The 13,292-nt window shown below is 40.6% G+C and overlaps 1 protein-coding gene across 1 annotated transcript in view; it reads left to right on the forward strand.

The window, feature by feature from the left end:
* Positions 1-13,292, forward strand: part of TMEM196 (transmembrane protein 196) — a 63,277-nt gene that overhangs the window by 42,423 nt on the left and 7,562 nt on the right. The window contains exons 2-3 of the mRNA XM_063450724.1: positions 905-961; positions 7,985-8,239. Coding sequence (XP_063306794.1) covers positions 905-961; positions 7,985-8,239 — 312 coding nt within the window. The remainder of the gene's footprint in view (positions 1-904; positions 962-7,984; positions 8,240-13,292) is intronic.

The following is a 13,292-nucleotide window of genomic DNA, read 5'->3' on the forward strand; positions in this document are numbered from 1 at the left end:
AAAGTAATAAAAAAAAATATCAAAACCTATATCATTTGAAAGCAATATATCTAGAAATATATATATTTTTAAATAATTAAAATATTTTTAAAAATAATAAATCATTTAAAAAAATATCAAATCTAGGCCTATGCTTGTTGTATGTTTTAAAGCATTACATTTAGAGCAATAATCACTGACCTTGGCAAAGCAGATGTTCGCAAATTAATTTCCCATGATGCTCAGCCAGCCCTTAGGGAAGCAGAGCACACTGGTCTGCAATGCCAAGGTTAGCAATAACTAGGGGGGGCAATTCAGAAAGCACTGCAAAGGAGTGTTTATTAAGTTCACTGTTAACTATGCATTTTCAAGTATTTCTCAGTTTTTCAAAGTTAAGTTTAACCCTTAATTCTGTTTTAATATATGTGCCATCAGCCAACTCAGGCCTTGGGTGATAATCATTACATTCACAAAAATCAATCGATCTATTTAGACTTGAGGTTTGTTTTGTTACGGAGTAAATCTAGTTTGTTTTTTACTGCTAATTGTATTTTTCCCTCTATTGGTTACTTTTATTCATTTGATCTGTGAAGCAAAAGGCAGGTAATTGCGCCTAGCAGTATACTAAAAAATATATAGATAATATTTATTTTATGTATATATTTTGCATTTGGCCCATTTTTGTGCCTTTTGGTTCATCTGAATATTTCTTTGTTAAAGAAAATTTGGCCAGGTGGCCATATGGCCGAAATTTGTCAGTCCCGAATTTTTATTATATTTTATGCAAAGTTGATTAAGCTGAAACAAACATTTCTAAGCCTTATGTCTGCTAAGTGAAAGTGTTACATACATAAGTTAAAATATCAGATTGATGACTAATAAGTAAGATCACTAACTGTGCATCGTTTGTTTATCTTTCTTGCAGTTTCTGATTTGCGGAGTGTGCGGAATTTTCTGTGCAAAAAAGAAATCAGGACTTATAGTAAGTATTTCTGTTTTCTAACACATCCATTTCACCTGTAGACACACCAACAGTATTTCTTGAGAAAAATGTTTATCCAGTGCTGATCTGGTTTAATATAACCTTCTTGTCTTTAAAGGGACACTTCACTGCCCAAATACAAAGTAAATAAAACATTACTATTTTGTAGATTTACACCCCAATGCATGCATGTATTTCATTGTTTCATTGAGGATATATCTAAAAACAGCTTGCAAATGCTATATATCTCTTGTCTGTTACATTTGCAACCTTCCCCTACCTCACCAACCCAGACTTTCTGTGGCTGTCCAATCACAGACTTCCTAATGCAGTTCAGTGCAAGGCAGGTGCTCTGGGTAATTGTCTGCCTCTTGGGTTAATCTCCAGGGAGCTAACCAAACCAGGAAGTAACAGGACCTGTTGTCTGACAAGCCAGGGGTGCAACCAGGTTTATTTATGAATGTGCCAATTTCCAACTGAAATCTGCACATTTACTAAACTGAAAAAGAGGACATGCTTGTCACACTTAACCACTTCAGCAAGCTAAAGTGCTTTAGAGGTTTGGAGTGTACTGTGTTTCTTTAAGGATTCCATTCTGAAACAGAATGATCTGCTGATTTAGTAAATGTAGACCTGCACAGAGCTGTCTACCCTTACAGAGCTAGATAAGTGTCAAACCGTTTGTATGAAGTTTGATAGTTTACTGTGGATTGGCAGGGCACGTCTGACATCATAACTGACACCATAACCCTACCTCCTAACATTCCAAATGGAGAAAGAGGAACACTTTAAAGGGATCCTATAGAACCAGGAAAACAACCCAGTTTTCCTGGCACAATAGGCTTCTGGAGTGCCCCCCTCCCCCAGGGCCCCTCTTCCACGTGGTTGAAGGGGTTAAAACCGGCGGGGAGACCTAATGCACATGCACTTCAATGGCCATGCGCATTAGACCTCCCCATAGGAAAGCATTATTCAATGGTGAGGACGTCCAGCGTCAGATAACGGACCAAAAGTCGATTTGGATTCTGGAAGCCCTGTAGTAGGCAGAGGGCAGACTTAGAGCTGCAATGTTTTACATTGCAGCACTAGGTGCAAAAGGGTGACAGAACCCAGACTACTTTAATTAGCTGAAGTGGTCTGGGTGCCTACAGTGTCCCTGTAATTAAGATGTGAGTTGGGTGTGGCCAGGGTGGGGCTGTTTAGAGAACGTTTAGGTGACTTACTAATAACAATTAATGCAATTTAGAACAAGAACAATGTATCTTATTTAAACAGACTGATTTCTAAACAAATGTATTGTAGCATAAAGACACATTAATGTCAGTTCAGTTATACACACCCACAATATGGAGCTCCTAGAAAAGAGGGAAAAGTGGGAAATTAGAATAGAAAAGAGGAACAGAAGGATTTGGGCTCAAAATAGGGACAGCTTCTCCTAAATAGGGATACTTGAGAGACATGCCATAACCACAACAGTATGCTGTAGTGGTTGCAGTGCTAGAATATCCATTTCATCAGAAAAGTAACTACAAACACAATCACATTTCTGAGTGTGATTGTCTTGGGTAACCCAAGGTTTCTTTTTATGGTTTATCAGAAGAATGCGTGTTAGCATTTTAATAATTTTATGAAGCCATAAAAAAGGTTGGAGTATGGGGTTTGTCCTGCCCTGGCTGCTTGAATTAGCTTCCATGTCACAGTGGAGGATCCCCATGCATCTCTCCTTGACTTGCTAAACAAAATATGTGTGGGTTAAGTTCTGTTTTGGCCTCCAAGGTGAAGGAGGTAAAACTGCTATATAAATAGTGCAGTGACTCACAGTCCTCATTCTGTCACATGGAAATCTGATTTCCCCAAAGTTAGCTGTTTTTTTCTCAACCTAATATTTGATGTGAGTTTAAGAAGTCCAGTGAATCAAAAGGATACAATATCAAACAAAATAAACAGGCAATAAATAAATATTGCTGGTCTAATTTTCTGGGAACAAAAAACAAACCTCAGATTTACTCAATGTTTTTTGGCTTTGCTAAACCAATACACATCAGAGGAAATGTATATTTGAGAAAAAAAATGCAAAAGAAGCATTCTCAGGTCTTAAAAAGCACTCTACACCCTGAAAGCACTTCAAGATTGCTTAATTGCGGTTGATTTCAAGAGAATGTGGCCCTTTTTAAAATTGATTTGGAATCATTTGAGAACTCCCTCCTGGATGTCGTGTTGACAGCCTGATTCATTCTGCTTTAACAATTGTTCAAGCAGACGTGAAAGCTGCCTTATGGAAACATTAATCAATCATTCCCTATTAGAAGCAATCTATTGAGCGATCACCACACTTGCTGCATTTGATCGGTACAATTGCCCATCAAGAGTTAATATTCTCCCGATAAGAAGGGGAGACATCAGTGACAGTCACTCTGGGGTTGAGCGCAGCAGCCGTGACAGAGGAATTGCTGCAGGATGAAAAAAAGATGAGTTATTCTTATTAAAAGGGACACTCCAGGCACCCAGACCACTTCAACCCATTGAAGTGGTCTGGCTGCCAACTCCCATCACCTTTAACCCTGCAAGTGTAATTATTGCCGTTTTCATGAACTGCAATAATTACCTTGCAGGGTTAAGTCCTGCTCTAGTGGCTGTCTATGCATGAGGACCTCCAGCGTCGCCAGAATCCCCATAGGAAAGCATTGAATAATGCTTTCCTATGGGGAGGTCTAATGTGCATGGCCATTTCCGCTCATGCCCATTAGGTCTCCCCCACTAGCTGACATCGTGGGGGAGGAGCATGAGCGCAGCCTGACCCATCACCTAGGTACATCAGCGCTGGATTCAGGTTTTAACCTCTTCAGCAACATGGGATGGGAGGGAGGGGGGCACTGCAGGATCCTGTACTGTCAGAAAAATGGGTTTGTTTTCCTGGCACTGGAGAGTCCCTTTAAAGTTAAAGGGGGTGCATCTGGCACTTATGAAATTAATATCCAATGAATATTGGTTTTAATGTTGGAGTGTTCCTTCAAAGTTGCATAGATTGGCATCAATTTGTTGATTATCCTCAAAGTTAATCACATAGAATACATTTTATTGTCTTTATTCAAATTTCAAAGACCAAAATAACAGATTTGGTATATTATCTGTCGGTTCATTTTCCATTTTGGCTATGGCCTAAAATTAGCAAATCTCTTTTCACTTTATAATTCTAGCTTTATTTGATTTTTTTTATTTTGATCTTTATCTTTTGATTTTTGGGGTATACTAGTTAGCCCAGAATATTAGGGTACAGGTTGCTCAGATTATTCTGTTATTAGTAGCATTATTATTCTGCAGTATTCGTATTTCTTATTAGATTATTTTCTAAAATATGACTTGTTGGAAATTTACTTGAAAACTAAATGTTTTAGCTTTTAGGCCATAATAGCCAAACTGAAAAAAAATAAAAACATTAATGTTAACTATGTTTGCAGCTCAGCAGTTTTGGCCCAAATTTGACATATTATTAAAATTCACATTTTAATAGTTAGCCTTATAGATATCATAAAACAATGCCATTTTCTATACATTGTGCTAGCAAATGTATAGTTTTGGAAAAAGGACTATTAAAAATAGGTCTTTGGACCACCTGTCAATCAAATCTTAGGCATAAGATTGACTGACAAAGGAGAGTAGAAAAGACCTCCCACAGGTCATCCTTCTGTTCTCCACACATAGCAACCACAGTCCATGTTCTGTGGTTGTTGTGGCAATTCATTAGCACCTAGTGCTTCCAGCACTGGCTAGGGAGTATAGGAACATGGTGACTGATGCCACTCCATTCAGATGCCGGCAACAAAGTGACCAGGTTGTTGTCACACAGGAGTTTTGCCCTGCTTGGGCAGAAAATTACATCTGCTAATGTAGTATGTTGTTATCACAGGGAAAAAGAGATGCACGTACACTTTGTGGAGATATAGCATAGCTCCTATTTATGCACCACTTCAGGGCTCCAAAAAATATGAGTGCATATTCATTTATTACTTATTCTGTGTCCTATTCTAAATATACTGGACCCTTGGCCTTCCTCCTTGTTGCATATCAAATGGAAAGAGATACACTCCAAATCCACAAGCGTGGATTATGCCGATCTAGCACATAAACAGAAGCTACACTATAGCTTCACAAGTGCAAGTTATCATTTTCGTTAAAATCAGTGCTTTGTGAATGCATGGATCCTATATTTTATATAGGATGTAGATGCAAAAAGCACTAATTTGATTTTAGTAACTATGAGATGTAACGGACCGTTTTGCACACAAGAGGTTAAAAACCGTTTAGGCGATATTCCCCTTTCCAGTTGCACAGTCAGCTACTGCAATCACAAATCTCCCGAATTGCAAACACATGACTACTCAAACTCCCGAACTGCAAACACATGAATTCACCAATCTCCCAAACTGGAACCAGGGGAATGCTCCAAACTCCCGAACAGGAACACACGAATGCTGTAAACAGCCGAACAGGAAAAACCATATGAACAGTTTACACTCCTGGCAGTCGCACTGTAACAGCATTCAATCCAATTCCCCCCAAGAACGAGACGACACTTTGTTTGAGGGTCAAGCAGGAACTGATTTACTGGGGCTATCTGCCCGGCTTTTATGCAGGTCTCCCACCTGGTGGACACTCCCCTAGGGGACCAGATGGAAGACTGGGAAACATATTGGACATTGACCAATCACAAGCTTACAATCCCACAATGCATCACAATCCCTTCTCTCTGTCCTGGAGATAATTGAGAAGTAATCCAATTATCTCCAAGGACAGAGGCAAAACTCCATTAACCACATGGCAGACAAAGGACAATAAAGACATAAAAATACATACTGTTACATTTATCGCATAAAACATATACATTCAACATATCCCCAGATAGCTTAGATCTGAGCGCACATTATTACCGGATGGTGCTCAGATCATATACATACAGTTCAATCCAAAGCCAAAGTCTTTCATACAGTCTTTCAGTATACGGCTGGGCTCCATGGCATAGCTATCTGGGGTAGCATGGCTTTAACAGTCCGCAGAAAGGCATGAACCAGCCTTTCTGCAGGGAAAAAGAACAGTGTTAAACATGGGGCCATAGTCCAGTGGCAGGAGGCGGGCGACAAGGCTCCTCCAGTGGCCAGTGTCGAGGTTGGTTCCGCCACATGAGAGTTACCAATCTGGTTAGGATGCATTCATTTTCACTAAATGGTGTCCCTCTGGACAAAATGTGATAATTTGGTGTTTAATAAATAAACCTGCAAGGCAATAAAAATGAGGCTCCTATATATCTGCAACTTGTAGCATTCTGTCTGGAATGACTTAAGTTGTAAATGGTATATAAATATCAATAATAATAATAATAATAATAAATATAATAATAGTAATAATGTGCATGAGGAGAAACAAATTAATTAATTTCATTTCCATTAATTAATTTTTGAATTTTGGGTTGTCCTAAATTAGAATAAATACTGAGTTGGATGAATTGAATTCGCTTTCGGGAATGAATGAAGGCATCAGTCACAAAGTTAACATGTACCAATGTAGGGAGTTATTTCCTAAACTGCTGAAAGGTCAACATTAAGAGAAGCCCTTTTCTTAATTTTGATCTTTAAACTATTTAGCAGATTACTTACGTGGGATTGCCATAAGGATACCAATTACCAAATAAGGGAGATATCTCCTAAACAATGGCCTAATTTGATATCCTTAAATATAGCAATAGGTACAAATTTAAAGGTACACTATAGGCACCAGAAGACATACAGCTTATTGTATTTTTTCTGATGAGTATAATCAGCACCTTCAGGCTTTTTGCAGTAAAACTGTATTTTCAGAGAAATGCCAGTGTTTACATTACAGCTTAGGGATACTAGAGATGCTTCCTGTGGTAGAGCTGTACACTGTGCAGAACTGCCATTCAGTGTCTCCACCCTCTACATGGAGACACTGGACTTTCTTCATAGAGGAGATGCTGATTGACCGGGCTGTGTTTGGCTTGTGTTGGCTCTGCCCTGATCTGCCGCCTTGACAGTCTTAGCCAATCCAATGCTTTCCTATGGGAAATAATTGGGATTGGCTAAGATCCTTAGTTCTGATGATGTCAGCCAAAGAGGCAAATCAGGGGCAGAGCCAGCACCAGCAGACTGGAATAAAGGTAAGATGTTTATTATATTTAGGGCAGTAAGGTAGGCGGTAGAAGGGCTAGTTGGTGTTTTTAACATCCATGAATACAAAGTTATCTGTTCTTATTGTTGCACTGTCTGTTGTTTAGTAGATAGCTCCCTAATTAAGGCACTCCCACAGCTAGCCAATCACAATAAAGTAGTGAAAAAATTACATTTAATATTCAAAATACTTTTTTTCCTTAGTTCTTCTATTGACTCCAATATATTATTCCAAGTATTGTTTTATTTTAATTAAAAGAACACTCTAAGGTTAAAATGTAAAATATTGGCCTTGGCATTGACAAAATCTTCTATCCAAATCACAATTTTAGGTCAAATGTGGATTTTATTACTGAATTTTGAAATTAGGAGGCACATTCAGATACTAATAAAGAATCCTTTATAATCATATGCTTTTGAGGTTAGTTAACTAAACAATTTGTTTGGTACACTGATAACAAAGTTTTAAAATTTGGTAACATTTGCAAAGTTTGAAAAATTAGTGAACTGTAGTTTTTATTATCCAAATTGGTCATTTTTGTAACTCACTTATCAACACACCGTGACTCACAATTTATTAAATTCCAAAATGATGGTTATAGCATTCATTTTTTTTTTTTATTTATAGACTAATCTTTCTACATGAGTTTAAAAAAAAAAATGTATTAGAATTTTCTGTTAATGATACAGAAAACAGATCCAGCATAAAAAGTGAGTTTTTCAACGTAATTCTAATCAGTATTTGCAGCCAGATACGTTAAGTCTTGTAGAATACATTTTGATAGATGATGATGGAATAATATTGAATACTGAACCATTGCACCTTTTCTTTATTGTATAGATGATTCTATTCTCAGCCTGCTGTATTTGTGGATTAATTGGAGGAATATTAAACATTCAGTTCCTGCGTGCCCTGACCAAGAGATCATCATCACTTTATTCTTTGCACCTTGCGTCCATATCGCTTGCATGTATAGGAATCAGTGGCTGCACGATATCTACGTGGCTAACCTGTCGACTAGCTAGCTACGAGCAAAGGAGAATGTTTCTAGAAAGAGAACATTCACTTCATCATTCTCATGAAATGACAGAAAAGGTAAGTCATGACAGTAATTCTAAGTTTACAATAATTAATTTACAGGACATGAAAATACTTTAAATGAGTAAAAGAGCCAGTGGCAGAACTACCTCCATTACAGCCGGGCCTGCCGGCTCATTTGGCCATTTGGGTGGCCCATACACTAAGGGTGACCCGATGGGTAATTTTGCTTTTTTGCTTAACAGTGGCCTGGTCGGGTGCCAGGGCCCTTTAAGAGCCTGACCGGGCTCCTGTGATATCTGCCAGCTGGGAGGAATTGACAGCCTGCCACTTCCTCACTGCACCTTACTGAGCATTGTGGGGTGGGAGGCAGGAGGCGGCAAAGGCGGTACACAGGCAGCTTTCAGGAAAAAGGAGCTTCAGCTGCTCCTTGCAGCCAGCAGAAGCAGAACTCCAAGCAGCCATCCTCCTGTAAATGAAAGGTATGTTAACAGGAGGGTGACTGCAAGTATAAACATTTACTTTTATGTGTTTATGTAAGATTGTGTCAGTGTATGTGTTTGTCTGTGTGTGTGTCAAGGTGTGCATGTGTCAGTGTGTGTATCTTTGTGTCTGTGTTTGTATGTGTCAGTGTATATTAGACATGTGCAATTTGTTTCGGTCCGAATATGAATTCGGACGAATTTCGGACAATTTGGACATTCGGCTACTTCCGAATGTCCGAAGTGCCGAATTGCCGAGGTCCAGAAGTTCAGAAATTACCGAATATCCGAAGTGCCGAAGTTCCGAAGTGCTGAAGTGCTAAAGTTCCGAAGCACAGTATTGCCTAAGTACTAATATACTTACCCAGTGAAAGAAGAATGTTACATTTTAAACAATCTAAAATAAAAAGTATACAAACATAGCCAGGATTCGCTGTAAGCATTTGCAACACTTACAACAATCAAGTAACACACATTCATATAAAATGTAAGCTACTTGGCCAGTCAGTGTAATGACAGGAATGAATAAGTAGATAACTCCCTAATTCCCACGGTATTAGGGAGCTATCTACTAAAAGGCTGAAAGACCTAAATTGGTCTTTCAGCCAAATTTACTAACATTAAGTAAAGATTACTTAGTATAAGTAAATTATGCCCCTACTCGCTATACCGCGAGTAGGGGCATGTCTATTAAACAGTGAGCAGGGGGTCAAACTAAACAACAGTCAAACTAAATGGGGGACCTACTGCCCCCCCCGGCCCCCACCCCTGAGCGGCGGGTGGGGGCCTTAATGTAAAATAATGGGGGGGACCTAATGTCCTCCCCCTGGCCTCCACCCCTCAGCGGTGGGTGAGGGCCCTAAATACTAATAAGGGGGGAACCTAAGGTCCTCCCCCCGGGCCCCCACCCCTGAGCGGCATGTGGGGGCCCTAAAAACAATGTCCCCCCAGGTGACTAGGGTTCCCCAAACCCCTAGTCACCTCTCCCCCCCAATAAAAATTACCCCCCTACTTACCCCCTTCACCCTAAAAATAATGAGGGGGGACCTTTAACTATGTACCTGTAAAAAAAAACAACTTACCATTCAATGTTTTCTTTCTTCTAAAATATTCTTTTTTCAGCCCCAAAAAAGGCCAAATAAAAATCCATAATAACCGACGCAATTATATTAAAAAAAAAAAATGAGCGCAAAAAAAAAAATCCTTCTTCACCCATGCAGGGCTCCGCGCAGACTGAGCTCTGCAGGGTGGGGGAAGGCTTATAAAGCCTTGCCCCACCCTGCAATTAGGCTCAGAGCACTCTGATTGGTGGGTTTAAGTCATCCAATCAGAGTGCTCTGACAGGTAAATGAAGAGACTGACAGGTAAGTCTCTACATTTACCTGTCACAGCACTCTGATTGGTTGGTTTGAAATCCACCAATCAGAGTGCTGTGTGTCATTTTACACAGCGTGGGAAAGTTGGTTACTTAATCCACCAATCAGAGAGTTATGAGTCAAATTACACAGCGTGGGAAAATTCCAAAGAACTTTCCCGCGCTGTGTAAAATGCACAGAGCACTCTGATTGGTGGATTTCAAACCAACCAATCAGAGTGCTGTGACAGGTAAATGTAGAGACTTACCTGTCAGTCTCTTCATTTACCTGTCAGAGCACTCTGATTGGATGGCTTAAACCCACCAATCAGAGTGCTCTGAGCCTAATTGCAAGACTTTATAAGCCTTCCCCTGCCCTGCAGAGCTCAGTCTGCACAGAGCCCTCCATGGGTGAAGAAGAATTATTTTTTTTTGCGCTCATTTTTTAATTTTTTTTTATAATTGCGTCGGTTATTATGGTTTTTTTATTTGGCCTTTTTTGGGGCTGAAAAAAGAATATTTTAGGAGAAAGAAAACATCGTACTTAGTTAAAGGTCCCCCCTCATTAGTTTTTAGGGTGAGGGGGGTAGGTAGGGGGATAATTTTTATTGAGGGGGAGGGGGTGACTAAGGGTTTGGGGACCCCTGGGGGGGACATTTTTCTTTAGGGCCCCCACCCGCCGCTCAGGGGTGGGGGCCAGGGGGGAGGACCTTAGGTCCCCCCCCTTATTAGTATTTAGGGCCCCCACCCGCCGCTGAGGGGTGGGGGCCAGGGGGAGGACGCTAGGTCCCCCCCAAATTACAATTTAGGGCCCCCACCCGCCGCTCAGGGGTGGGGGCCGGGGGGAGGACATTAGGTCCCCCCTATTAGTATTTAGGGCCCCCACCCACGGCTGAGGGGTGGGGGCCAGGGGGAGGACCTTAGGTCCCCCTTTATTAGTATTTAGGGCCCCCACCCGCCACTGAGGGGTGGGAGCCAGGGGGGAGGACTCTAGGTCTCCCCCTTATTCTTGTTTAGGGCCCCCACCCACCACTCAGGGGTGGGGGCCAGGGGGAGGACACTAGGTCCCCTCCTTATTCTTGTTTAGGGCCCCCACCCACCGCTCAGGGATGGGGGCCAGGGGGAGGACACTAGGTCCCCCCCCTTATTCTTGTTTAGGGCCCCACCCACCGCTCAGGGGTGGGGGCCAGGGGGGAGGACATTAGGTCCCCCCCTTATTAGTATTTAGGGCCCCCACCCGCCGCTCAGGGGTGGGGGCCAGGGGGGAGGACCTAGGCCCCCCCCATAATTTTACTTTAGGGCCCCCACCCAGCGCTCAGGGGTGTGGGCCGGGGGGGGGGCACAGGCTGCTCACTGTTTAATAGACATGCCCCTACTCGCGGTATAGTGAGTAGGGGCAAAATTTACTAATACCAAGTAATTTTTACTAAGTATTAGTAAATTTGTCTGAAAGACCAATTTAGGTCTTTCAGCCTTTTGGTAGATAACTCCCTAATACCGTGGGAATTAGGGAGTTATCTACCAAGTGGCTGCAAGAGAAGTCCCAAGGTGCCAAAGTCCCGAAATTCCGAAGTTCCGAAGTGTCGAAGTGCCAAAGTTCCGAAGAGCTGAAGTGCCGAAGTTCGGAAGTTGCCGAAGTTCGGAAGTTGCCGAAGTTCGGAAGTTGCCGAAGTTCGGAAGTTGCCGAAGTTCGGAAGTGCCGAAGTTACGAAGTCTTGAAGTGCCGAATTGCCGAAGTCACGAATTGCGAAAATCCCGAATTTCGGAATGCCGAACCGAACCGAAAATGTTCCCCATGCACATGCCTAGTGTGTGTGTATATATATATATATATATATATATGTGTGTGTGTGTGTGTATCTGTGTTAATGTGTATGTATGTCTGTGTAAGTATGTAAGTCAGTGTGTATGTCTGTGTCAGGGTGTGCATCTGTGTATGTCTATACATCTCAGTGTGCCAGGGTGCACATATCTGTGTGTCAGGGTGTGCATCTGTGTATGTCTATACATGTCAGTGTGCCAGGGTGCACATATCTGTGTGTCAGGGTGTGCATCTGTGTATGTATATACATGTCAGTGTGTGTGTCAGGGTGCGTGTATCTGTGTGTCAGGGTGTGCATCTGTATATGTATTTACATGTCAGTGTGTGTGTGTCAGGGTGCGTGTCAGTGTGTGTGTATGTGTGTATGTATGTGTCAGGGTGTGCATCTGTGTGTATGTATTTAATGCATCTCTATGTGGAGATGCTGATTGGCGTAGCATGGTATTTTAAGGCAAATGCTTTCATATAAGAAGGATTGGATTTGCTGAGATCATCAAGTTGGGTGATCATTAAAATAATCAGTAAGTTTCATTAAATGTAACAAACTAAAAAAATGAGAAGTGAACATGTGATGAAAGTCTTCCCTTAATCTAAAAATGTAAATGTAACAACTAGCACCCAGAGGGCTATCACACAGATATGTATATACATGTCATATGTCAAAATCACAGTTTAATAACCTAATAAAATGTTTTTGGATATTTTGAGTAAGTACATCACCAATAAAATAGAAATAAAATAAAACAAATAATGCCTATTTATGCTTAAGGTTGATCATAGGCCAAATGAAAGTGCGCAGGATGTGCATTTTTCTAATGTCCATTGTGGTTGCCATGGCAACAACTTAGGTAAATGCTAATATATGGATGTATCTTAGCTTTTTGAATTTAAAACTTTGAAACAAACCATTCATGAGAAAATGTTCCTTGTCAAAAATCATCCCACCACTAGTATGTTATTTTAGGCTGAAAGAGACAGAAATATGTCATCAGTCTGACATTTGTTAACACATACAGAATTACTCAGTAAATGTGAATTCAAAGTTAATTCAAATTGAACTTCACATTTGAGACCAAAGAAGCTTATCTGAGTTACAGAATTTGTCCATTTCTGCTACTTTTGCCTTAAGTTTCAAATTAATTTTAAATTCTTATTTAAGTAAAAAGCCTTATTGGTAATTTGCAATATAATGTCCTTAATGACTTTAGCAAGGTTACATCCTCTAAAACATTGTAGCTCTACAGATGAGAAAAAGGAAGTGATGTATGAAAAAGAAAGAGATTTTCTTGATCTATCCCATTATTTCATGACTATTGCCTGAAGCAATGATATAAGCCGGTTACTGCCCGGCCAGAATACTAATTAAAACCAGTGATAAATAAATAAATTATCCAATATATCCCATGATGAGCTATGTATTTGAAACTACCTCATTATGACACTGGAGAATTT

Source organism: Pelobates fuscus, chromosome 4 (assembly GCF_036172605.1).
Source record: "Pelobates fuscus isolate aPelFus1 chromosome 4, aPelFus1.pri, whole genome shotgun sequence".
NCBI lineage: Eukaryota > Metazoa > Chordata > Amphibia > Anura > Pelobatidae > Pelobates > Pelobates fuscus.